Source organism: Phyllostomus hastatus, unplaced genomic scaffold (genome assembly GCF_019186645.2).
Source record: "Phyllostomus hastatus isolate PE091 unplaced genomic scaffold, TTU_PhHast_1.1 phas_contig_283, whole genome shotgun sequence".
Taxonomy (NCBI): Eukaryota; Metazoa; Chordata; class Mammalia; order Chiroptera; family Phyllostomidae; genus Phyllostomus; species Phyllostomus hastatus.
In genome coordinates this window covers 3,869,687-3,897,196 of record NW_025333833.1, presented here as the reverse complement: position 1 = coordinate 3,897,196, position 27,510 = coordinate 3,869,687, and the positions used below count along the sequence as shown (strand labels likewise).

At 48.1% G+C, this 27,510-nt stretch overlaps 1 protein-coding gene across 2 annotated transcripts in view; it reads right to left on the bottom strand.

Moving 5' to 3' along the window:
* Positions 1-27,510, bottom strand: part of PRRX1 (paired related homeobox 1) — a 70,579-nt gene that overhangs the window by 6,082 nt on the left and 36,987 nt on the right. Inside the window, exons 2-4 of one of the 2 annotated variants that reach the window (XM_045838384.1) lie at positions 12,170-12,345; positions 6,363-6,544; positions 2,512-2,583 (exon numbers count right to left, since the gene is read on the bottom strand). In XM_045838384.1, coding sequence (XP_045694340.1) covers positions 2,529-2,583; positions 6,363-6,544; positions 12,170-12,345 — 413 coding nt within the window. In that variant the 3' untranslated portion in view covers positions 2,512-2,528. The remainder of the gene's footprint in view (positions 1-2,511; positions 2,584-6,362; positions 6,545-12,169; positions 12,346-27,510) is intronic. The other variant, XM_045838383.1, reaches the window with a different exon arrangement.

Below are 27,510 nucleotides of genomic sequence, written 5' to 3'. Positions count from 1 at the left end.
GATACTTTCCCTTACACGGCAGCCTGGTAGGAGAGTTGGGAACAGCGTCCTGTCTGCTTGCACTGTGGGCTGGCTCAGTGAGGCCTAAACTAGTGGGACCACGGGGCGAAAAAGGGTGGATGTTCATGAGTGAGTTTTGTAGTTCGCTCGGAGCTTGGCAAGTGACACCATTTTCCTTTGACAGATGTTCAGGAAAGCCAGAAACTTTCAAAAATTGACCTAAATTATTCCAGCATTGCATAGCCATAAGAAATAAACTAAGAGTCTTAATTCACCACCTCTTATCAAGTGTTTTGAATATCTAACTGTACACGTAGAGACTGCGGTGAGATTTTGTGCACATACTACAGAATCACGAGTCGGTGTCCCCTGAGTACTTGGACATGGTTTTTGTTTCTTAGCTCGAACTAAAAATGCCAGGGAGGCAAGCAGGGAGCAGTCCTTTGATGTGCTAGTGACCAGCAGGACTTGTTCCAGCTCAGCGAAGACAGGGTCAGTGAGTGGGTCCTCCGGGTGCAGTTTAGTCATGCTTTAAGCACGGCCTCAGAAGCGAAATGGGAGGGACGCGCTCATGAAAGGACAACAGGTGCCACAGAGCTGGAGTGGCTGCCAGTCGGACTGTTCATGACCACCTGTTTCCACGTCATCAGAACTTCTGCTGCTCTGTGTTAGGCAAAGACACGAAACCCTGGAATGTTTTCTCACAGGACAGAAACCAAGGAGGGCAACAGGCTGTTTGCAGCTGAATTTATAGGACCATTCAAACCACATAAAGTGGCCACTCCTCCCTATATAGGATCAAGCTTCCTGGGACAAAAAGATGAAACGGAAACTCAATGATTTGCCTTGATTAGGCACACGACCACACCAAGGGCCTGCCGCCCAACATGCAGAGGCCCAATGCCCTGGCCTTAGCTCTATGAGTCAGGAGCACGTGCTCCTCCAACAGGATGTGCCAACATTTCCATTTGTTGTTAGGAACGTCAAGTTTTTTGTGTCCACAACCAAGAAACTGTGAGGCCAAATCAAGTACACCGAAGAATTAGACATGAAAAAGAAATGCTCGTATCCTGTCTGATGGCTCCGCAAGTCTACACGGAGCCTCACACAGAGCAGACCCGTGGAAGTGAGCTGGAACACCCCCCACCCCCTTATTTGGAGATGCCGAACAGATGGAGCTCAGCCATACACGGCAGCAGGCTAGCCACCAGCAGGGGCAGAGTTCTGCTTTCCCTGGGAACAAATCATTTTTGATGATTTCAGCCTACCCTGAAAGGCCGTCATGAAGAAGAATGTGTTACAATGGCTGCTACACACGAAGAAATACTATACACGATAGTTTTAAAGCTGGGACTCTGCCTCTCTGCTTCCCGATCTCCCATAGTGTGAGGCCCACAGGTCACAAAATAACTGAGGACAGTGCAGGGGACAGGAACACCCGACTCGATTTTTGGCTCTAATTGTGTTGTTCTCTTTGGCCCCTTTGGACAAATGATGACAAGCTGCTGAGAATTCCACCTCCAAGACGGATCTGTTAGCCCGAGACATCTGTGTGCTTTCTGAGATCCCAGTGTTCCCCAGCTCAGGGTTCTCCCAAAGGCTGCAGAGCTGGGGGTTTGCACAGCCCTGCCTGTGGCGCGTGGAGGCTGGAGGCCACGCCCAGCCCCGTGCATTCATCAGGCAAGAGCCAGGGGCACACTGGCTTCGCCTAAGACAGTCCAGTGGGGGTTTTCCCAGGGAAATCGGCTCTTGGGAGGGACCCCAGAAACCCTTTGGAAGTGACCTTTTGTGATTTAAATAATCGTTTTCAAAATTCAGAGCTGTAAAATGTAAAAAATCGACTTTTAAAAATGTATATTTGGCTCTCAAAGTAGACACACTCAGACCCTATTTCATTGGTAATCCTCCTTTGCCCTGGGGTTCAGGGGTCCTTTTGCCATTTTTAACTTTTCTTTCTACTGGGGCGTTCTGTCTGAAGCCTTGCACCCATCCCTTGTCTCAGTGATTTTCCTACATCCTCTTTGAAATGCACATTGCTTACCTACCCATTCCACACATCCTGGGGAGACAGTTAATAGGAAAACTTGAGTGGCTCGATCTTAGATTGTGTAAGAAATAGATGATCCAGCTGGCCTGAGGACAAGACCATCGTTCTTCTGACCTCTGCCCCTACGGTCATGTAAAGCCTCGCTCTTCCAAGTATGTCCCAAGTGTCCACAGTGCGGCATCCCATGAGCCCATGTCAGAGCCGCAGAAGTGGGACTGCATTTTAACACGGTCCCTGGCAATCCATACATGCAGTAATTTTCGAGGAGCCCTGCTCTAGGCTTGCAGAATTCCCTTAGCTCTGGCCACGTTTTCTTGCAGCTGCAGTTGGTTTCCAAAGGTATTCCCCACTTAAGGACCTCCCTGCTTTCATTGCTAGGACTGCGAGCCCCACTTTCTCAAACACTTATTTCCCACTTAAACCCTGCCCCCAGCAGCCGCCCCCTCCCCCCTCTGACAAGTTACCTTTTCAGTGTCTTCCGTTAGAATCCGTTATGAAGTCCCTCGTGTAAACAACATCTTGGGAGGGACGAGGATCTATTTTTGAAAGTGTGAAAGGGAGAAATGAGCCAAATGCGTTCAGCAGATGTCGGTGACCACGACCAAAGGAGGGGAGGAGGAGGAGGGTAGAGGAGGGAAACTGTGGGCGAGGAAAGCTAGCCTCCCTCTCACTGGTCATTAGTTCTCCTGGAAGCCCAGCCCGCCCTCTGGACAGGGTCCTGTAGACCCAGACTGCCGAGCCAGGCCATTCTCTGCCTCTTGTAGGACAGGGGGTCTCTGGGGAAAGGTGCTAGATGCCTGCCTCTACAGCAAGGGTCCAAGGTCCTGGACGTGGTCCCTCGGGGCCACCCCAGAGGCCAGCCCCCACAAGACAGTGAGCCTTCATGACACTGGCGCTGGTGTGATCTGCACCTAAGGAAAGCAGTGCTGAGCTCAACAGTGGGTACGTAGTGCCTGGAACAAGCTTTCTCTGCCTGGCTGCAGGAAGATAAGGAAGACACCTGCTGGGACAGAAGTGCCAGTGTGAGGTCGTGCTTGGCTCCCTCTGGGGACTCAGTTGCCTGCCTGACACCATTACCTCTCACAAGCTCAAGGGAATGAACAAGGCCATGATACGCTAAAATAGTGTGGACCCTCTGTCCCAGTTTGCCAGGGACACTCCCAGTTCCATGCCTGTTGTCCTAGTGTTATTACTAATAGCACTCCCCTTTCCCTCTCGAAAGCATCGCGGTTTGGACGATAAATTATACGGCCACCACTCTGGACCCAGAAAAATATGTGTTGGCTATTTCCCATCCCATAATCCTGACCATATGCATTCAAGTGCTTTATCTGAGTCTTGTTTTCTCCTCTCTTCTCCAGAGGAGAGCTGTGGGAGCTGGAAAACTGTCCTGCCTGACAAAACCATCCGCTTTCTGTCCCTGGGTGGCGTGGCCAAGCCCCACACGTCATCCCAAGGGGATGGATGTCCACGCACCCCAGAAGGTGGACCTTGCTACAGGCGTGCCTCACTCATTGGAGACAGACCCTGGCTCAAAAGGGCATGTTTCCATAGTTTTCCAGTCTTCTCCTTTTCCTAGTTTCAGCATTATGTCAGGTGTCATTTAAACAAAAATCTGGCCGGGTGTCTTTGTATGTGGGACAGACAGGGATCCTGAGCACTGGGTCTAATTCTGCTTGCCGAAGGCTGACACTCAAGCGACTGTTCAGTCTCTTCTTTGGAACCATAGTGAGGACAGAGCTCGCACACAGGAGCGTTCCCAGGGGTGACCAAGAGAGGTGTCTTTTAGTGCATGTCACAGCTGAGGTGACTAGCTTGACATAACAGTACTGACAGGAGTAGTGAGCTAATTTTCCATGACACAAAAGCTCTATCATTTCCTTTTGCTTTTCACCGCTTGTTTTTCTTGTATAGTTCCCTAACAAGGCTTATATTTCCTATCAAGCTTCAAAGTGTGAGATCATAAAGTATTTTGGGTCTAAACATAGCAGAAAAATCTCCAAGGAACAGAATAGCTTTTTGCCACTTTTAGAAATTAATCAAAATAGAAACACTTCAGTCAACATTGGGTCAAAAACATTATTATTGATTAAATTATTGTTTCAAACCATCATTTTTTCCACTAATATCTGGAGATTAATTTACTCTTCATACAGAATATGAACAATCAGATTCTATGAACTTTTTAATGAATTATTTTTTTACAAACTCTGTATCTAAAATAGAAATGATATAAAAGTATACCGTGAAATGAGCAAAAAGTACTAGATTATATAATTTTAAATGAAAAGAGTAGAATACAAAATAATATGTACACTAAGTCTACACTATATAAAATATTGAACTCTAACTGCAAAAGTAAGCAAACTAGTTATGTCAAGATGGTGGAATTATGAGTATTTTTTAAATGTATCTAACGTTTCTACATAATCTTTCAAAGTAAAATAGAACATTTCCCAAAAAGGCACAGATAAGTTGCATGTTAATGGTTTCAGTGAGATGCCCATATACACAAAACATATGGTGGCGGCCCCGGGGCTGGAACTTCCGCTGAGGCCCAGGCATCCAACCGACACAATTCAGGTTGGCTTTCCCCCTGCTCGCGCAGCGGGCTGCCCTCAGCCTCGCCTGGTAGGGACCACTGGCCAGCCACCTGGGTGGTTTAGAGCTGGTGTGAAAAGTTCCTATGTAGGACCCAGGCAGAAAAGGGAGCAGGAATTCCTGGCTGTGACCAAATTCAAACCAGAGACCTTGAAACATCGAGCTTGGAACCGCATCCATTTCCCAAGCCACTTAGTGAGCCTGTGTGTGCGCTATCGGTGTTTATCAGAGGGACGAAGCCGTCTTCCTGCACTTGCAACACTAGAGTGGGTGATTTCACAATGGTCTTCAAAGGGTATCTCTAGTAATTCTGTGGGAGAGGAGTCTTAAATTTTAAATGGGACATAAAGATATGACTAATCGTTTGAAATTAGCAAGGTGTACCATGTCTGAGAGCAAGAATTTCCAGTTTCCTGTGCGGGGAGGTCTCTATGCACTAAGACCAAAGCAATTCAGGCTAATTTCACAAGGCTGGTATTTAGAAGAGATTTCCAAATGCATTTATGGTGTTCCTTTCAAGGAACTGATTTGGGATAGAAAGAACCTTTAGGTGAGGCCTTTTGTTTTGATTAGAGCAATTAACTTCTGAAAAATATTTGCATTTCACAAGTGTGGCATTTTACACCAGGAGTTCAACATCACCTGGGGGATAATCTCCTATAATTAATTTAAAACATCTCCTTAAACCACTAGTTAGCTTTCACGATAAAAAGGTAACCAAAGCATAATAAATGAATTTGTAAATAATTCTTTCTCCACTGCCATCAGCCAGAGATAACCCTGATGGGGTTTCTGAGAGCATCCAGGTTCAGGTTCAAAGAAAGGCACCTGTATTGATGACAATGTGCTAGGCACCTGTGTCTCACCTTCCCTCTGGCATCAACCTGTAGCTCTGAACAGCGTAGTAAATGGAGCTTAAAGCCTGTCCGAGACATTGAAATAGTGCTCTGTTACTTGCTTCTTTAAAAATATTCACCTTTTTAATATAAAAGTTTAGTGTAAATTATACATTGTTTTTATACTTTTAAAAACCCACACAAACTGACCCCCAAAGAACCTCAGATAAGTAGATAAGAATTAGCAATAGAATAGGAAGGTATTTTGGATCATAAGACACCCCACCTACTAACAAAGAACCGTGGCTATCTAAACGATCTTTGATTTTCTTTCCTTCTCTCTCTGTCCCTCCACTACCTTTTTCCCTCTCCCTTCCTCCCTCCCTCCCTTCCTTCCTTCCTTCCTTTCTTCCTTCCTTCCACCCACCCATCTTAATTCAAAATCAGTATTACCATGCAGTTTGCCCTTGGACCTGTACTTAGAGCCCTACAAATGCAATTCCTACTTGAGCAAAATGGATTTATCTTAAATTTGGAAATGGAGTAAAGTTCTGTTCCAAAATGGTTGCAAGAGGGACTCTGAGCATAGCTTTAGTGACTTTTCTTTTAGATTCTTCCCCATCTTTGAAACCTTTGCAAGAGTTCCTGAGTCCAAGAGGAGATTGCAGGTGGCCTGCCCCCTCTCTTCTGCCCCAGACCCCGCTCCTGGGGGCAGCTAGTAATCTCCTGTGGAAATCTGGGGATGTCAGCAAGTTGAATGTCTCTGAAGAGGTTAACCCAGTAAGAAATGGCAGCCAGCTGCCCGAGCAGCCTCGACCGTGCCCGGGCGCTGAGAAACGTGTGGCAGTGGAGCAAGGGGGAGTGGGCCAGTCATTCACCTGTACGGAGAGGCCGTCCCCCAGGAGAAATAATCGGTGGGCCGCGGAGCAGGACGAGGTACGATGGGCTGCTCCACGGCAGTCACGTCTCCTGAGTAGGACTTGAGCAGGGAAGCGTTTTTGTTGGCCAGCATGGCTCTCTCGTTCCTGCGGAACTTGGCTCTTCGGTTCTGAAACCACACCTGGAAGGCGGTCGGGAGGAGAGAAGGGCACAGGAGGGAGAAAGAAGAAGAGCAGGTTACACCGGGAGGTCCTGGTCGATGTCACTAGACGACGCCCTCCTGAGGAAGACGCCGAGTCGCCCGGCACTGCCCGGAGGACAGAAACGTGCCGGAGCCCGCCCCCCCGTGGGCTGTGTCAGAGCCCCGAAGGGGGAGCACGCAGTCCAGCAGGATCCCCAGGGGCTTCTGGTTCTCGGCATGCCAGAGGTGAGGTCCGCGACTAACCCTCGAGCTGGCAAAGCAGGGCTTAGGATCCCTGTTGTAATTACGGTCAAGAGAGAGAAAAAAATCCCTTCGCATGACTGCCACAGAGATGAGGACATCTTTCAAGTTCCTTCAAAATGCAAAAACTTCATAATACTTATGGGCTCTTTAAAGAGAGTTCCTCATCGGCCCCGAGGTGGGCCCTGTGACAAGGCTGTGAGAAGGAAGGGATTTCGGGGTGAGGAAGCAGCAGAGACGGGGAGCAGCCACTGAGGAGAGTGAGCTCAGTCCCCCGGGACGGTGGGGGCTGCCGCAGCCCCGGGCTCCCTCCGAGGGGCACGCACTGCCGCCAAGGGGCAGGAGAACTAAGGATTTGCTCCTGTCCTCGTGGCTTCTTAATGTTCCAGCACTTCTGACACACTGGACACAGACAGGGCAGCACCCGACCTTCCGGAGAGAAACTTGTGAGACAGAAAAGAAGATGCCAAAGGTTGGAAGTTCAATGGACTGCATTCGATTGTGGGGCTGGAGGGAAATGGCCGGTGCCAACAGCATTGCGATCAGCCTGTTATTTACTAAGTGCTGCCAGGGTGAGGAGCTTATATAAGCACCTTGCGTCCATCACTTCTCGTTATCAGAACAATGCCATGTATTAGGCTTTCTTATTGCTGTCTCTGAGTTGAGGAGACAAGTTCAGTGAGATGAAGCAATCTGCTGAAGTTCACAGATATAAGAAATGGCTGAGTGTGGGAGCTCAAGGACATCTGACTCCTGATCCAACAACTCTGCAGATGACCATGGAATTTTATTCATTCATCTACTCATTCAAGAGTCCCTTATGGAGGGCCTGCTGTGTTGCAGGCTGCGTCAAATGCTGGGGACAGAGAGATGAGACTTAGGCTCTGCTTGCCCCTAGGCAGCTCACAGCCTATTAGAAGACAGACATGTAAATTTGAAATATGCAAAACAAGCATTTTAGGTACAATTATAGAAATGCATGACAAGGTATGGCAGAGAGAAATCCTATGCCACAGAGTGGGACGTTTGTACAACTCTAGTGAGCAGCATTCACAGAAAGTACCCCGAGACTGGTGGCCCATGGGGGTAAGTAAAGACAATCCGGACACATCTGTCCTGGTTCTGCAGACTCCCGGCCCTTTTGTGTGAATGTGCCCTTCACATTGCTAATAGAGTTATCATTTTAAATGCAGATATCACCCTGAAAGAGCCTGCTAGATCTCATCCACTGGCTCCCCATCACTCATAGAATCAAATCAAAATGCCTTTCCATAGAACGAAGACTGTTCAGGAATGAGCTCTCCGTCCACCAGTCCCGCTGCATCCTGTACAGCTCCAACCCCGTGCACCTGGCCCTCCGTCTTTCCAGCTCCTGCCCGGGCTCAGGCCTATCCACATGGCTGGCTGTTTCCCATCTGTGTGTGTTCGCACCCAGTGCTCCTTCTGCCTCTGACATTCGTCCCTTTTGTCCAGGTGCCAAAAGACATAACTTTCAAGTTTCAACTGCAACATTGTGTCCTTTGTGAAATGCCATGGAAAGAACAGGACTTAAAAGTCTAGCAGAGTTGGATAAAAATATTCACTACAAGACTTTATTTTTTAATTTTTTAATTTATTTTTATTTTCAATTTTTATCTTATTTTAATTTTTGTTCAAGTACATTTTTCTGTCTTTTACTCCCATCCCAGCCCACCCCCCCAGCCCTCCCCACCTCTCTCCCATTCCTACCCCACCCCTAGTTTTTGTCCACGTGTCCTTTATACTTGTTCCTGCAAACCCTTCCCCTTTTCCCCCTTTTCCCCAGCAATTCCCTCCCCTCTCCCCTCTGGTCACTGTCAGCCTGTTTTCAATTTCAGTGTCTTCGGTTATATTTTGCTTGTTTGTTCGTTTTGTTGATTAGGTTCCTGTTAAAGGTGCGATCATATGGCATTTGTCTTTCACCACCTGGCTTACTTCACTTAGCATAATGCTTTCCAGCTCCATCTATGCTGTCGCAAAGGGTAGGGGCTCCTTCTTTCTTTCTGCTGCATAGAATTCCATTGGGCTACAAGACTTTAAAGATGTGTCCTTGGACATGTATTTAATTTCTCTGATCCTTTGTCTCCCAGTCAAATGAGGACACTAGTACCCGCTCGCAGGGTTGCTGTGACAGTTGGCACCATTTCAGCACTGACTGAATGCGGACTCTTTTTTCCCAGGTGGATTCGAGCATTCCTTCCTCTGCTCTGTCACTGATTCTTTTGTTCTGTTTCACTATTTATTTAATCACTAGTTCTCGAACATTCCTTTGGCATAGGAATTATCTTACTGCATCACAACAGCATGATGTGCACATCTGTCTTGTCTGCCCCAGTCTGTGACATCCCTCAGGGAGGGCAGTGGCCCAGCCATCCCCAGACACGCAGAGACAGTTCCAATAGCATACTAGGTGCTTGATAAATGTTTGAGGTGGGGGAAAGCAGAGGGAAAGAGATGAATTGTGTAAAGATGATAAGATACGGCTTCCAGCCAAGAGAACTTCACAGTCCAGTGGGGGAAGCTGGCCCACATACAGCTCCATGTAATGCTTGTCCCATCGTGATGAATGCTGCTCATACAGAGAAGACCAGACTGGGAAGGGCGTGGTTCGGACAGGAAGGGGTGAGACTTCACTGAGGAGGAATCAAGTCGAAGAGGGAGCATTCTGGCCTTTCCACACAGGAGATGTTCACAGCTCTGAAACCCACGGGAACTTGGGAGGGTGAGAAAGGAGGAAGAGAGGATGGTTTCAACAGAGAAGAAAGCCATTTAGTGATGGTTACGAGGGGGCCAAGTAGCTCCCAGCCCCAGCATTGTTCTTTCACATTCTTTCCCATTTCTAACATTGCCCTGGCCAGCTTTCTTCATTGACAATTCAGGTCACCCCAGTGCAAGTGGTACTTTCAGGTGCTGTGGGTGAAAGTTATTCATTGCTAAAAAATGTTATTTGGGTACTGTTGGGCTAAAGTTATTCATTACACACTGCAGGCCGCGCCGGGGCCATAAAAGATGTCGGGGATTGGAGGCGAGAAGGGGTTTAAGAGTAGAAACAGAGTGTGGGTGGAGAGCTGCGGTAAGGGGCCGGCGGGGGGAAGGACAGGAGAGGGCTCAGCTCAGAGTTCTGCTTTGGGCGGGAGAGTGGAAACACAAACACAGGGTTTTGTCCTCAGGAGCACTCCCACCTGAGCGAGGGGTCCCTCAGCGGTAATGGGCACGCCACCCCTAACCTGTCCTCGGGGCCACCATGGCGCCCAGGCACCTTTCCTCTCTGGTCACCGACACTGTTCGTCTCCAGGAGAGCACTTCCAGGTGAGGTTCCTTTTCCCATGCGGACAGCTCTTACGTGCTGTCTCTTGGTCTGAGGGGCCCCCAGGGCCTCTCCCTCACCTCACCAGTGTCTCTCTAGCACCCCACGGTCACGGCACAGACAGGCTCCCGCCTCAAGGCCCGCAGGGCCGCTCCAGGCCCCGGTGGGCCAGAGGGAGGTTACTTGCAGAAAGCGGTCCTCCCGGCCCAACTGAACATGGATGTGCACACAGTAATTCTCAGGAAGGGAAGACAGCCCGGGCCCACCGCCCTGAGCAAACCTGCAGCCGGCCACTGGCAACGCGGACGATGACGAGACGGTGGCGTTCTCAGAGGGAGCAAGGAGCTACCTGGACACACATTCCGAGTCTGGCGTAGCGCCTCACAGCAGGAACTCTGGGTCTGTGCTTCTGTGTTCAGGTCCCGGTTCAGCTTCTTCCTAGATGTGTGACGCTGGGCAGAACCCTTGCACTGCTCTGTGCCTCAGTTTCCTCCTCTGTCAGATGAAGAATACTGCTGCCTCATCGAACTGGCATGAGGGTTGAACAGATTTGCTTAGGTAGAGAACTGAGAACAGGACTTGGTGTGGAAGGGCTCAAGTAGCGTGAGTTCCATGACCGTGATTAGTGCGCATCACGGGCTGTGCCATTGCTTGTCGCGGGTATGTCATGGCATTAATGTTAGAGTTGGTCTCTCTTTCCCTGTTTGACACGCCCTCACCCTTCTTCACCCCACAGAAACCCCAGAGCCTCCACTTGAATGCGCTCTTCATGCAGGTTCCTAAGTGCGTGCTCTTAATGTGTTCATCTCCCATTCCCTCAGCGTCTACAACCACGTGTGTCCATAGCAGGTTTCTGAAAGGTCTGCACATTCCAAGGTCTGGGGAGGAAAACTGAGGTGGGGCAGAGAGGTCATACCCTTGTCCGCCTGGAAGCTCAGATTGAAATCTGGGGGGTGCAGAGTCAAGGGCTGAGTTGGACAGCGTTTGTATCATGAGTCTGAAGAGCTGGTACACGGGGAGGAGGGGGTAGTCTCCCCCACCCCACCTTAAAGGCATTCAGTTTCACGTTTTAAAATACTTTGCTGCCTAAGGAAACACAGAGATCCAAAGAAGGCATACAGGTGGCCAACAGACATAGGAATAGACACTTAACGTTACTAATATCAGAGAAATACAAATTAAAACCACAATGAAGTATCATCTCACCCCGGTCAGAAGGGCTCTCATCAATAAATCAACAGACGATAAGAGCTGGTGAGAATGTGGAGAAAGGGGAACACTTTTGCACCGTTCATGGGCCTGTGGACTGGGGCAGCCACTGTGGAAAGCAGTATGGAGATACCTCAAAAAATTAGAAATGGAACTGCTGTATGACCCAGCGATTCCACTTCTGGAAATTCATCCGAAGAAATCCAAAACACTAATTGGAAAGGGTGTGTGCACCCCTATGTCCATCACAGCGTTATGTACAACAGTCAGGGTTTGGAAGCAGCCCTGTGTCCATCAGTAGATGAGTGGATGAAACAACTATGGGACATTTACATAATGGAATTCTACTCAGCCATAAAAACCAGGAAAAATTTTACCTTTTTCGACAGCATGGATGGACCTGGAGAGCATTATGCTAAGTGAAATAAACCAGTCAGAGAAAGACAAATGCCATGTGATCTCATTCATATGTGGAATCTAAAGAACAAAATAATCTAATAAGCAAGCTAGAGACAGACTCAGAGAGCAGGCTGACAGCTTGGGGTGGCGCCGCTCAGGGGGATGCGGGGATCGAGTGAAAAACAAAAGGCACTAGTGGACATGGCAGTGTGGTGATGGGCGGTGGTAGAGGTGGAAGAGGGTATAGGTGGGATAACTTGTGATGAAAAAAATTACAATAAGATGATTAAAAAAAACAAAGAGAAACTGATTCTGTCCTCAAGTTGTCCATTTATAATTCTAATTAATTAGCACGAGCTCCAGCTGGCACCTCCAACCCTGTTTTAAATAGTCCTCAGAGCCGTGCCTCTGAGAGGGGGGCCTGGGGTTACCTGCACTCTGGCTTCGGTGAGGTTCACGCGGCGGGCCAGGTCCTCTCGCACGAAAGCATCGGGGTAGTGGGTCCGCTCGAAGACGCGCTCCAGGGCCTGCAGCTGGCTGCTGTTGAAGGTGGTCCGGTTCCTCCGCTGCTTCCTCTTCTTCTTCTCCTCTGAGTTCAGCTGGTCATCTGGAAAGGAAGACACTGATGATAAGGAGCTAATGTCATTTTGGGGGTCCCCATCCATACGTCTTCACCGCATGTCTACCATGAGGTATTGTTTCCTTTGCTCACACCTTTACCAAAGTGCTAGCCATAACCAAGCACCACTTTCGGGGTGCAAATGTGGGCAGAGGTGCTCAGAAGTCCATGTGCCAAGCACCCCAGCAGGTCTGGTGCTTGGTGGCGGTTTGGAATCTGGGGCCAGACCTGAGCCATCCAGGGGGCGTTTCCTGTGTGCTCCGTGGAGGCTGTTTTGTCCGAGAGGCTGAAGGACAATTTTACCGCCACCCACACTCTCCGGGCTTCTCCAGAGCTGGGGGGCGGAACAGTGCGTGGCTTTGGACCTTACTTGTCTCAGACAAGATCATGTTCATTCACATGCTTCATAACCGAGGACACCAGCTATCCCCTCGCTCCCTCTCCTCAACAGACCCACCCAGACACCGATGCAGGCTCATGGAGGAGAAGCACCCCACGCCGCTTAGAGGGATGGCTGTAGTGCGGGCGTTCTCCTGCATTTGCTGGAGGCTCCATGCTGATGCCCGGGCCTCAGCCCAGATCGGGGCTGTACTCATAACACCGCCCACCGTGGCCTGGGACACACCCTGTCACCCTGTGAGAACTCCAGAACAGCGAACAAGGCCTCTGGCACGGCTTCACCCCAACAATGAGTTCCAGGGCATGGAGACCTTAGGGTCATCTGGAGAACCATGACCCCAAGTTTTTACCTGTCCACTTCTCTCCCTGATTTTCTCTGAATTTCCCCGAAAAGTACAGCTAGCCAGCTGGTCATGTAGCCCATCCACAGCAGTCAGAGGGGCCTGCCATGCCCACTCAGCCCAGGAACGGTGGATGCATGAACTGAGCGGAATACCAGCTCTGCTGACACCCCGTCACTCTGTCACCTGAAGCCCATACCACCGCCGAGCCCGAGTGGCAGAGATTTACAGCACCAGCTGCTGAGGCCCAAGTCATATGCCCAGCCTGGTGACCTGGATGTACACGTCTAGCGTCTCTCTTTCCCTGAAGACATTGGCCCAAAGAGAAATACGAGGGGTGAGAGAGGAAGGAGAGATGGCCATTTGCTCCACATCAACAAGTAGCTCTCGGCTACTTTTCCAAAATGGGACATCTTCTGGTCCTCTCTGACCGTGAGCACGACACACTCAAGCACTCCACAAGCACCAATCACGAGGTCCTAACACAAGTGACACCACCTGGGCCCTAACGTCATCCTTATTGCAGGTCAAGGGCATGTTCTAGATCCGGGTGTGCATTCCTAGTGCAGCTGAAACCGAGGAGCTCCTCGCCCAGGCCTTTCCGTGCCCAACAACGGAGGCTTCTAGGTCTTTTTGATGACAGACCTGTTCCTCCAAGGGGCTGCCTCACCAGGACACCCTTGGAACTTGGACTAGAGATGGCCCATTCCTTAAAGCATCTAGATATGTAAGTGCTGGTTGAATTTGTTTTCAGGGAAAATGGGTAACATTTCTTGTCTTTAAACACTGTTTCTGTAGAAACAAAAAACAAACAAAAACCTGTGTGATCTCAACCACATCTGAGAGCTCAGAAGCCCTCAGCGGCCACTCGCTCAGCTCCACGGCGGGTTGGGGCCCATCCCCGCCTGGCTCTGTGGTGCCTCCACCAGGAGCTCAGCTTCAAAGGCACCACCGTGACACTCAATAACAGGGTCAGATCGGTGGTGTCTTGAGAATGGAGCCAATTTGATTATCATGCTTTCTGGGATCTCTCAAGGCCTGGAACAGTCAGGCCAAGGCATCCCTGATTATACCACCGTTTAGTTATTAGTGAAGTTTATAACAATACCATCTCTAGAAGGCAAGCCCCTGGATCCATCACCTCTGAGTACCTATTTGCATGTTTGAAGTCATCCCTGGTATTTCCATTCTCTTTCCCAAATTTCTTGTCTACAGCTCTGTGTGTCTTGTTCTTCAGGCCCCTCTGGGTCATCCAGGCCTTAATGACAGCACCATTTCATGCTCCCATTAGACAGAAGTCTGTACAACATCCTTAGCTTCCATACCTCCCCCAGCCTGAGAACAGTTAGACAGTAGGCTATTGTTTTTAATCATATAAAAGAAATCCCTTATTAAGTCAATGTCATGATTTGCTTTCTCCGGACTAACCACAAAGTCTTGACCCTCTGTGCTGTTGTGTAAGCCCAATTCTTTGTGGGCTGCCTAACTGTGACCGTGAACGAGAGTATTGCATGTTCTGTTCTTAGCTCTACAACCCGCTACAGAATCTCTCGGCAGTTCTTTGACATCTCCCACTGTTCACTCGGGTCCCACTGCCTGTCCACCGCCACCCACAGGCTCCCCTGACGTGGGAGTCAGGGCAACGGAGAATTACGGTTTCTGACAGAGAATAAATAGCTGTGACCTGAGACCATTATGGCAAGAGTTTCCCAGTGAACGCTCTTATTGTTTTTAACCAATGAAAACAGCAGCCCAGATCATGCTGGAGGCGAGAAGAGATGCACGAGGGACAGGGGTCTGGGGAGGCTGGGTCTGGCCAGTGTCCTTCAGAGAGTGAGTGTAACAGAAAGAGGCAGGACGGAACAGCTACGGCTTGAGCGGCAGCCCTCGGCGCGTCTGCCTTTGCTCACAATCACCGAGTGTGAGCCTGCAGTTTCCCCCGTGAACACACAAGCACAGGCCCGGCACCGTCTCTGCAGCAGGAGGGGAGACGGACACACTATGGCAGCTCACGGATGGGGGCACCGGAAGGCCTGTGGTAAGCGCATCCGATTCTAGACTGAATAAAAGGGAGACAGAGCAGTGTGTTGTTGTTATTGCCAGAAGGCAATCTTCTTCTGTGAAAGTGGCTACAGTGAAGGCTGATTTCGGGACATGCGTTTCTAGGATACTGACGTCCGGCGGGACATCAGGAAGCGTCTCGTCCTTTGGGGTCCTGAAGTGGGCGGGACTCACCGAGCTGCAGGGTAAGCATGGGGACATGGACGCGGTTTTACCAAGATCGCAGTGCTCTCAGTCCAGGGTGCTTACGGACTTCATGGATGACAAGGAATTCTACGTATGACATTACCAACAAGCATTCCAATAAAAACAAGCACAGTGACCTTAATTAACCAGGTGGGATCATGATTATAAAAGATTAGCACCAAATGAAACCAGAAGAATTGGCAAATTTAACTCTGTTATTTGATGGATGCAGTGAATGAGACCTAGAAGAATAAAGCGATTTGGCCAAATAACAATACAAGGCGTGGCTGAGGAAGGACCCCCTAATGCCCTGCCACTGTCAGAAGCAGATGGCAGCGTACATGCCGTGCATGAGAGGGCAGTGGGGCGTCAGGGATGTAAACAGAAAACGCTACCCTGGGGAGATTTTACGGGAAAGACAGGTTTTCCCGTCAGAGTTATATAAAGTGTCTAAGAAAGAGAGTCCATGTGTATCACATGGTGTCGTTCCTACGAGAAGAGCCATTTAAAAAATGTAGCCACGGTCATTTAGAATAGCTACTTTGACCTGGATGTCCTTGAATTTCCCTTTCCAACGGCCGCCGAGTGTGTGGGGGGACTTCCCAGCACAGCAGCACAGCCCACTTTCTCCCCACGCCCCTTTGGGCGCCTCCTTTAATTTCAGCACCCAGTTCAAAGTCTGTTTCCCGTGACACTTTTCAGATCTTACCTCCGCTCTGAAAACTTGCTGATAACTCCATTCTGTACATTTCTGTATATATTTTAATAGAGAATCAAACACATGGTTGAAATTATGGCTCAGTTCTTTCCGTGTAAATGTCTTGTCACCTCAGTGCAGTCAGGTATTCCTATAGAACCTTGGTGATTCATCTGAATAATTTCTAAATTCCAGTCAATTCTTTTTAACAATGCATAGCAAACAATTAGGCTAACATTATCTTTTGTATGTGGATAATTTTACCTTGGTGGGGAGAGGGGGGACACCTTTTACCATATTTCTTTTTTCAAATACATTAGTCATCCGACCTAGAGATGCATGAAACTGTGGTGGTTCTGATCCCTTTGCAAATGCAGGAATCGGTCCTTTATTTTTATTCCTTCCCAGAAAAGCAGTTCTCGATCAAGGATGGGTCGAAGCAAATAGGAACGCCCTTGAGAAAGAGACGCTTTTCAGCGGACCAGGGTGCAAGCATGCGCATGAGGCCTGGGAAAGGTGCCACGGTGCCTTCGATTACTGGTGGAAGAGGGCACTAGCTCTGACCTTGGCTCCCTCTGGACTCCACCTGGGGCCGCCGGCGTTGGTGGAGAAGACAGCGCCATCCTGTGGATGGAGGACCGGGCAGCAAGCCGTGACCCCTGCTCAGAAACCTAACAGCACTCGCCTGCAGGCATCCCTTAAAGTCCCGACACTGGCCCTCCCCTGCTCTCGGCTCTGTGGGAGGGGCCTTGGCGAGTCCACATCCAGACGCCAAGTGTAATTTCAAGGTACAGCAAAAACATATTTTAGGAATGAAATCTGAAGAGAAATGTGTTTTGCGTGCCCAAGTCACATCAATTTGGGCAGAATTCTGATGCAAGAAGGTAAAACGCCAGCTTCAGTAGCAGAAACCAACCGCCACATCAAAGCTGGTCGCCTGCATTTTGGTTGGAAACATGGAAGGCAAGCGGATCTGAAGGGCAGCCCGCTGATCGTTTTATGGGCTTGGAAGAATGTTTTCAAAGGCCCTACATTGCACAACAACTACTTACTTTAATGGGATTTGTGTGGTTCAGGCCCTGTAACCTTAAGAAAATTGAAGGGAGGTATAATTGCAAAAGCCACTAAAAACTGTTTTAGCTTTTATTGCAAGGCCTATGAAAAGCAGCAAGATGGAGCTGTGGCAGCCACTGGCGTTCCTTCGGTTACACTGAGTTCCAATTACAATGAGGACAGCGTCCTTTTAATAGGGGCCCCAGTGAGTGGCACAGGGTCACTGAACGGGCCGACTTGCAGCACAGACCAAGCTCAGTGCATCACAATGCACAAAGCCCAGGTGAGCGGCACGCCCACACCTTCTCTGCAGCGTACCGGCATCCTCCCCACTGGACCCTAGCATCTGTCAGAAAGGGGCCAGGTCCCCACCTGTACAAATGCCCAACTGTGCAGCTCTTGTCACCCTGGGGTATGTGGTCACGTTATAGCTGCCAGACCCTGCTCTGGGATGGTCTTTGATGTGCGTTTGTTTTTTCTTCTTTTTACTGTCAGCTTTGCCTAGACATGGTTTATTTTTAGTCAAGTATCGGTTCTCCACCTTATGAAATAGCATTACAACACCTGAAAGGCAATTTGGGGGACATATTTTCTTAGGAGAACACAGTGCTCTAAAAAGTGTGTAACAACAGTGTGTCGAATGGTTTCGACCAAAAAGATGCGGAAAGCTGGAGCACGTTTGTGCAGACACCTCTCTAAGGGGAGCCCGGCGTAGCCGCCCCTCCTCCGGAACAGGAGACGCGGAGGCATGTGAGGTGGCAGAATGCAGTCAGGTTCCTCTTTGACTTCCCCTCGCATCTCCTGCCACCTCTCCAGGACCCACGAATTCCACAGACCCAAGACGTCAACACAGTCCATGTCACCGTAGCCCCTTTAACACTCGTGAGACGTTTTGCTGGAGGGATTCCTGGCCAGAACCCGCAGGCCATCCAGCACACCCAGTGCGCCTCTCCCTCGGTCCCCTGCAGGCAGGAGCCCAGGCTCTCTTCTGGGGCTGCGCTGACCGTCCTCCCCATGCTGGCACTTTCCATGGGACTCTGGGTCTATCTGAGACAGTAACGTCAGAGACAAAGTTTATGTTTGAATTCAATGAAGCTCTTAGCAATGCTCAGGAAATATGAATTAATAACCAGAAATGTTCATCTCTGACTGGTGTGGCTCAGTGGGTTGAGCGCCAGCCTGCAAACCAAAAGGTCACCAGTTTGATTCCCAGTCTGGGCACATGCCTGGGTTGCAGGCCAGGTACCCAGTTGGGGGCATGCAAAAGGCAAGCAGTTGATGTATTTCTCACACAGCTATGTTTCTCTCCCTCTCTTTCTCCCTCCCTTTCCCTCTCTCTAAAAATAAATAAATAAAGCCTTAAGAATCAGAAATGTTCATATATTGAGATTATTATTATAGGAGTTCAGTGACTGAACAGAATACCTTCTCTTTTTGACAAACAAAATTCTGGCTTTAGCTATGTAACCTCCTCCCAATTTCTCTGTGGCTGAATCACTTATTGACTCATTTTTCAATTCACTTCTGGATGTCCAAAAAAGTGGAAAATAAGAATGTTTTCATCAGACCCAGCTAACTGTAACTGGGGAGTGGGGCGCAGTGGAACAGGGTAGAAAGTTTTACCTGGCTTCGGAATCAGAACAGCTGTGTTTGCCTGCAGCCCCTGCTGCCTGCTTTGCTGTGGGGTCTGGGGTAAGGCGCTTCCCTTCCCTGAGCCTCTACTTTTGAAACAGTAGCATTTGAAAATTTGATGAACACATCGCAGGCAGACAGTCTGACACGTTGTCGTAGGCATCTGATCAGTGGTGCTAGAATTTCCCCTTGGACATGTACGGGTCAAGTCCATTGTTCCTTGTCTTTCGATCTGCAGTGTTGGTGTTTAAGTATTTGGTAAGGTTTCTACCACAGCATAGCCAGGGGGAAGTAGGACAGCCATGCAAATATGTTGGTGTGACTTAGTTTTGATGGAGAGCATAACTGATATTGGGGGAGCTCAAAAAGGAAAAAAAAAGGCTTTAAAATTGAGAACTGAGACATGGAAAATTGCACATGGAAATTATGCCTGGAAATTTGTCCAAAAAGCCCCATTTGGGACACTTCTGCTGCTAGTCAATTCCTGGCTTTCTGACAAGCCAATTTTTCTTTCTCAATTTAGGTTTTGAAAAGAAACATTCAGAAATCAGGCAGATTCTAGCACTTGAAAACAGGTAAGCACTTGGTGCCTTGAACAATTAATCTCATGAGAAATAAGTTGTTGTTTTTTAAGGCAGGAAAAAGAAAAAAGGCCAAGGGCTAAATCCAGGCTATGAAAACTCAATGATTTTTTAGCCTATTTGCCTTGGGCCGACTAATTTGGTTGCCACATGTCTAAAAAAATACAAAAGTTGGGTCATATTACTCAATATTTGCTCAGTGAGTTGTTTTTTTCCCCCTCAATGTCAGAGTGCTTTGATGCATTCCAAAGGGATAAAAAGAAACCCAGGAAGGCAAAGTTCTGGGAAAAGTGTGTTCTGACCGAGAGTTTAAAAGCTTTCTAAACGTGCCGTATTCCAGGTGTGTGGTCGGCTTGGAAGGGCCTGCGCTTTGACTAAGGCTGCACACAGAGCTCTGGATGAGCCATCTGGGGCTGTCTTCTCCGGGTGGCGGCGTTCCTTTGTAGTGAGGCTGTTGTCCTTCTGTGAGGGCGTAACATCCATCTCGACATTCACAGTGGAAATCACTGTCTTCATAGGAGAAAACTGCCCTCGGTCATTTTTTAATGATTCATCCTCTAAGCAATAAACGTTCATGTTCTCAGGAAAAATCTGATAAAAACCAGATTAAAACAAAAAAAACAAAACTGAAAGCAGATAGCAACAAAGGGGATGACGTCATTAATGAGGGAGCTCAGCTCCCTCGCTCATGGGAAGGCTGGTGGTGACGGGACGGGACTCTCCTGTGGGAGCATGGGGACAAGCGGGCATCAGAACACGTGAGAACAGAAGCAGGACTGTCTGTCCTTAGACTTCTTCATCTCGAGGTAAGAGGACAAGATGTCTGTAGCAGAGAATGTGGCAGGGGACAAAAAGCAGAGAATTCAACAGGGGATAAAAAGCAGAAAATTGGCTTTTTATCACAGGGAGAGGTGGAGCTCAGGGTAATTCCGTAACACTGTGTGGAGTAGATGAGGAGGGTAAAGAGGAACTTGAAGACCCTCTCAGGGGTTTCTCCAGTCTTCTATAGCAAACTAATACGGAGACAGGAATGTGCCCTGGCTGGTGTGGCTCAGTGGGCTGGGCGTTGTCCTGCAAAGCAAAAGGTTGCTGGTTAGATTCCCAGTCAGGGCACGTGCCTGGGTTGCAGGTTTGGTTCCTGGTTGGGGTGCATATGAGAGGCAGCTGATTGATGTTTCTCTCTCTCGTCGATGTTTCTCTCCTCTTTCTCCCTCCCTTCCTTTTTTTCTAAAAATAAATAAATCAAATCTTAAAAAAAAACAGGAATGTGCTAAAACAATCAACATAAGAAGCTTGGTCTTTTGAAATAATGTTTCAGTGAAAGGAAATTTAAATTCTCTTTCAAGAATAAGGAAAGCAGAAGTGTCAGCAGTGGTTGAAAGCTGGACATGTTTGGGGACTTGCCGCCCTGTACCATCTCCAGGTTCCAACTCTCTTGTCTGTAAAATGGTGTGCTCTAAGATAAATACGATACATGGTTTGAGAGGTGTAGTGACTAGGCATACATGTTTTCTTATATTTTACTTTCAATTCTATGGAGGAACAATGGTGGAAAGAGCTTTGGTTGGCCATCAGGACGCTCAGGTTCCGATTCAGAAAGATTACGGACCCAATCGGTGAGGTTAAGCCACTGTGGACTGACTGGCGGAAGTGATAGGCTGGGCTAGGGTAGGGGACTGAGATCTCTTTCAAACCCAGCACCGTGGGCATGGGGATTGCTTTATTGTTTGGGGGAGAAAACTTTCAATCATTATTTGTTTAATGAAATGACTGAATCATGCCCTTCCGTTGCTATGTTTTTGGTTTTGCTTTGTTTTGTTTTTGTCTTTGTCCTGGAAAGTCTTTGGCTAGAAAATACATCCGATGAGAACTGTACCCTAATGACACAGGCCTGGAGACAGTTTGGTGAGTGGCCTGCTCCCCCATGCCCAGAGCGCTCTGCAGGGATGTCTCCAAGTGGAAATTAATGTGAATCTTTATTTTAAATTAGTTTACCTAAAGCACAATCCAAAGAAGGAGGATGCCAGAGAGGTTTCTAAGAGACAGTCATTCTAACTTTTAAATGTCCTAAACAGAAATGGGAATAACTGCCCTTTCTGTTCCTTCTTCTGCTGGCCTTGACCTGCTGACCATGGGCTGAGTGACAGTGGCCTTGTTTGTGTCAACCCCTGTAGGCTAATCCCCAAATCGGTGCCACAAAGGTCACACCCAATCTTGAGCTTCACGCCTTCTCTCTAACACCTTATTCATTCATTCGAACAGATGTCTGTTGAGCATCTTCTACATGCCGAGCACGTGGGTGCCCTGAGGAACACAGAGAAACCGTACTTGCAGTCCACCTTCAGGGGACTTTATCTCTGATTTGGGGGATGAAGTCGCAAGCACTGGGGAAGCAATGTAGCGACAGAGAAGAGATATTCCAGTAGATGTGGTGGCCCTCAGAGCAGCAGTGGGCAAGAGAGGGGGTCAGAGATGCCACAGTGGGTGTTAGGTCGGAAGTCATGGTCAGCAGGCGCCTCTCTGCCTTACTCGAAGCTCAGCATCCATCTCTCAGCTGCACTGTGATTTGTTGCTCTAACCCCCCTGTCCCCTTGTGCTACTGGTGGTGGTGACAAAAACACGTTTTCCTCGTCTTTCACTTATATTCCTCTGTGTCCTTGTCCCTTTTTGCCGCAAGGCACATCCTAGGCCTCACCCCATCCACAGACCCCTTAGGCTGATGGCTCCTTCCCCTGCTCTGATCAGCTGGCCCGTCAGCTCCTCATGGGGACCTTTTTTGATCACCAACCGGAAGTAGCCTTCCCCTCACTGTTCTCCTCCCAGCAGCTGAACCCCTGCTTGATAACACGTGTGAATCTGTAATTGCTCACACTGCCTCACACTGGAGTGTGCACTTCGTGAGGGCAGGTGCTTGTTCTGACTTGTGACCAGTGGCATCCAGCATCTAGCACCGGTGCCTGCCCTACTCCAGGCACCTTTCCGTGAAGGGCGAAACGAACGTGTTCCCTGGGTGTGGGGGAGACGCCTGTGGTCCCCACCCTGGTCAGCTCACACTCAGCCACCAAACCCGGCGGTCCTTTCAGGGCTGCCTTCTCGTAAAGTCTGGGCACCCAGGCGTTCCTGCTATGAAGACCTACCGCAGTCTTTCTGAGGCATGCAGGTTCCAGACGCAGGTGGTACCCAGGGCTTTCATGCCCTTTCCTTGCGTACCACTTTGCATCAGTCGTTATCGCCCGGTGAGAAGGTCAGCCTAGAAGGCAGGCGCACTAAGAACGTGCAACAGATCTCTGTTCATCTTAGTAGCACGCAAGGCATCTTTGACCTTGATAATGATGACACACGTGGCATTAGCAACAGTTTAGAAGTGACCTAGTACAGTTATTTATGTTCCAAAATTACATGTTTAGCTTCAGGTTGTATTTTCTTCTAGTTAGTCATCTCTAGTCTCTGTGTCTTCTAGTCCCTTTCACTGGCAAAGGAGGCTCAGGCAAAAGCCTGGCGAATCCATTCTCTGATGTACGGGAGCATTACAGGCTGTCAGCCCCACCTAAACCTTAATTACATGGTGATTTCCTCTCCAGGGATCCGTGACTGTTTTAAATAGTAAGGAAGATGATGCACTAAGGTTACATGAAAAAAATGTTTTTGGGCAAAACACCCCAAAATTCGTGTGGAATAATAATCTTATTCCACTGAATCATGCCCGCTGTTGCTGAGCAGCCCTAAAGGGCTCCTTGTTAGTAGGTGACTCTGTCTGACTGCAGTGGGAACCTGTGAGTAATCTATGTGTCATCGTGACGCCCGCCGTGGCCACCGCTTCCAACTCCCTGTCATCTGAAACTTGGCCCCTGTCACCTCATCCTGCTCCAATCATAACAGGAAGAAGGCAGGATGGAGGAAAGACCTAACAAGTTTTATTGATGAAAAAGAGGATTGAGCTACAAAAGCTTACTAAAGATAGGAACAAGGACTTTCAGTCACTACCTAAATCATTCTTTTCCTTCGCATCTGTTTCTTCACTTGCCTCCAGTGCCAGTCCAAGTGTTCCTCCCTCCACATTCTTGCGTCTTTTCTCAGATGTCCACTATGTTAAACTTTCCCCAACTTTTAAATTACTTTCAAGAAAGGGCGTTGGTGGTAATGTGTGGAACAGGGAGGAAGAGCACCCTGGGCCAGGCCAGTGTGTGACCCCACCACCCACGTCCCCGGCCCCTGGGAGGGCTCTCCGCTGCCAGCCTTCTCACTCCCCTCTCCCTCCGCGGCTCCGTGCAGGGGGCCCGGGGTCCGGTGGTCTGGCTAACTCTCTGGCAGTCAGCACCTGTGAACAAAGTGTCCTAGGGATACACGAGAGACTTTGCAAACTCAGGGGACTCGTGAAAAGCATATGGATTCGGTGTGTAGGTAGAAGAGGTAGTCAGATCTTATAAACACAGTGTTGCCATAAATCTATTAAAGAAAGTACATGGTAACTGATTTGGGCAAAAGTGGGGATGTGATAATCTGGGGCTTAAAAATTTTGCATCTCACCAAAGAGAGAATTACCTCAAAGGAAATCTGCCCCCTTGGAGCTATGCAGACGCATTTGGAAGACCCCTGGCGGGGCCCTTCACTTTGTGTCTTTGGCTGTTTCCATACGAAGGTTTTCCAGGGGTAGCAGTCGAACCTTCCCCCAGATAGCATAGCATCGTCAAAATTCTTTTTCTACTACAGACCCGTTAGTCTGGGGGGAGTCTCCTTGGCCAGAGGGTGGTTGTGATTTCCTTTCCTGGAGACTTCCCACTTTAGCACCACCTCCAGCCCTCCGAAAGCCAGCAGGGCACTTAGCTTTGGCGGCCACGGAGCCTGGGAGGTCACCAAGTGGTCACCAAGTGGTATCAGTATGCTCAACACCTTGACCTGGGGGAACGCATTTTTTCTATCGAAGATTATCTCTACTTTGTCATAAGCTACAGATCAGATTTACGTAACAGTGATTTTATTCCCTTTCCCATGTTTGCAGCAATCCAATGTTTATAAAAATTGTTTCATAGAATTTTATTACAAAGACTTTATTTAATGGTGGGGAGAAAAACAAACTCCGGTGGATTAGTAGTCAAACAACCTGGGTTCTCACTCTGTCTGGCCCTAAAGAGTCATGGGATTTTTCCCCCCAGTAATGTCATTTCATTTCAAGAATATAACTCTGCCAACCTGGATTTTCATTTCTAATGCTGTCAAACGGGGCATGGTATTGGACTGTTTCTAATAACTTTTTCTGATTTTCAGTCATAAAATCCTCTTTAAATACTTGACCAATGAAAACATTTGTGCACTCAAAGAGGGATGTAGTAAAGAATAATATATTTATTTACTCATGTCTAATTTTGGAATATATGGATTTAACAATGGATTAAGTAGATATTATGTAATCCCATGGTTATTTCTGTAGTCAAATCTGTGGTGTTCTTGATGTTTGAAATAACATTACCAACTGTCTTTGTGGATATCAAGGTTATTTCTATATCGCATGGATGCTTATTTTCTTTTAGATAACTTTTAAAGAAAATGTTGACACTTAGCAGGTATTCAAACAATGGACAAGACAGTGCAAATGAAACACTTTTATAAAGTTCTGGAATTTTAAAGTAATCTAACGTTTAAAGATGGGGGACATATTCCCCCTAAAATGTCCGTGTGCGCGAGCGTGCACGCGGGTGTGGGTGTAGATGTGGGTGTCCGCGTGACTCAGCTCGGAGAATCCCGGGTCGGACTGCAACAGTGCTGTAAACATGGGGACCAGAAGCAGATCGGGCTGCCCGCAGTGGAAAAGACCGACCTGTGGTGCTGGGAAACAGTGTGCCTGTCTGGTTGTTCTCTGGAGCCCACTAAAAGTGCTAGGATGCATCATCAGCACCTAGGCCCGGGCCAGCTGTATCTGGTAACTCACTTTGACACATTAGTTTCTAGGTAGGAGCTCCCAGACAATGGCTCATGGCGTATCAGTGCCAGCTGGACTCAAGTGTAAACAAAAAAAAAAAACTATTTTAAATAGATACTTCAGATGTTTAACATTTAAATAAACCAAGGCCCAGAGTGTAAGGATCCAAGTGAAGCCGGTTGCCAAGCTGTGCTGGTTGGTACAACCAAGTGCTGCATCACTGAGGTCTTAAATGGCAGCACAGTGCAGACATGGAGGAGGAAAAGTGGCCAAAAAGAAAAGGGGGGGGGCATTAAAGATGGATCACTAAGGATGGTTTTCTGTTAAACTCTGAGCGCTCATACATTGCCACCATCCTGCTCGGACTGAAGTGATATGCAAGACACTAGAACCGTTGTAGTACATGTCTCAGAGTCCAGAGCAGAGCTGCTGGATGGGTTTTATGGGTCCGTCCACAAAAGCAGCTTCTTGTCAGGCCTGGAAAAACCATGTTGCCAGGGATCCAGTAACAACAGAGTCTAAGCCTGTGAGTTAGATTCCAAGTGGAGGCCTCCTCCAAGAGGAGAGCATCCAGAAAAACAATTTATTCCCCAGACGGAGAGAGCAAGTCTTAATATCACAGATTAAGAAAAGTTTGGTGGAGAGTCTGTCAGACACAGGCCACGGATGTGCTGGGGCGAGTCTGTCTACCATTCGTTTCAACAAAGACATCACAGAGCGGGGCTTCTCCAAGATCATCCCTGTGGGAGCACAGGACAGGAGGCAGGAAGATGTATGCCCTGGCTTCCCAGAGTCCGTGTTGCGTCCCGAGGCTCCTTGAAGGAGACAGCACAGCCGAGAAGGCAGGGTAGCATCCAGTCCCGTATAATGACGGCAGTGACCAAGGGCCAATCCATCAATGACATCTTGCGGACCCTACTTAACCTTTGGATATGATGAATATTTGGTGTGTGTTTTTAGTGGTTTCAAGCCAAACATTAACTACAGCCTAGACATTTTTGAACCTCAGGGAAAGAACGAGAAACCCATGTTCCCCACTTTATTCTCAGTGCAGATGGAGGGAACTGAATTCCATTAGTCAGAGACAATGTAATTGAGTTCATAACTTCTGAGGGCTGAGAGCTTGCATTTCTATGGTGCCTTTCTTCCAAAGATCATAAAACACCTCACATATGCTATTTCATTTATATCCCAAATGTCTTTGTGGAGGACGAAAAGAGCACTTAATATCATTTTAACCAAAAAGTATTAATAATGTAATACAGTTCAGCAAAATAAGGGAGGCAACATTTATCTAATTTAACATATGGGGAAACCAGCGTTTAGTAGCATTTTACTTTTCATGAAAATTTTACTTTACTTTTCCCAGCTTCTCTAGACCACATTAATTATTCTCTTAACTCGAATTGCCTCAAGTGCTTGAGTTATACAGCTGAGCACGTTGTTTTATGTGGTCATGGTATCACCTCTGTTTTCTATGTATTCCTGTCTCAGTAGCTGCTCGGAGGGAGAGACTGGTGGGAATGGGAAATGAACTAAGTAGGCGACAGCGCCCTGGAGAGCCCCCTCTCTGCCACTCACTGTCAGCGGACTCACACATCCTTCCTAAGCGCTAGTTTCTCTACTCACAAATGGGAAAAAAAAAGGCGTAAATGTTTTATAGGATTGTTGTGAACTACAGATAAGATGATTTTCTAAAAACACTATTCATATAAATAAGGCATTATTAGATAATGATTATAGACTTCTGTTATATAATTTTAATTATGTGGTTGTGTAATTGTTATATCATGTCATAGCTCTGTGAAGGCAGAGACAATATTTTGTACCTTTCCTAATACTTTTCTTCTAATGTGATGTTAAGTCGATGTCATTTCCCAAGTAAGTCCTTCACGAATGTTTCTTAGTAAAACAGATAATTTCCGCGTACTTACTATCTGCCAGGACCCAGTGTTGGGCATTTATTTCGTGCTTCACTGCCGTACGAGGCCATGTGGTTACCGCCCGTGTGATGCAGATGAAGACACCGAGGCTGAGGCTGAGCAGCCTGGCCGAGGCCCGCAGCCGACGCGGGGCCACTGCGCCCAAATTCTGCAGGGCTTTACCCTTTTGCCTTTCAGAGAGCCAGGGGTTGAGAAAGTGCAGAGGTCGTGAACTTTCCTTCCTAAAACTATTAAAGAATGAAAGAACTTTTAAGACGTGAATAGGAATTTGTGGGAGCATGTTGGGTATCATTTTAACTCAGATATTGAAATAGGTAACTAGACCAAGTCCTCGATATGATGG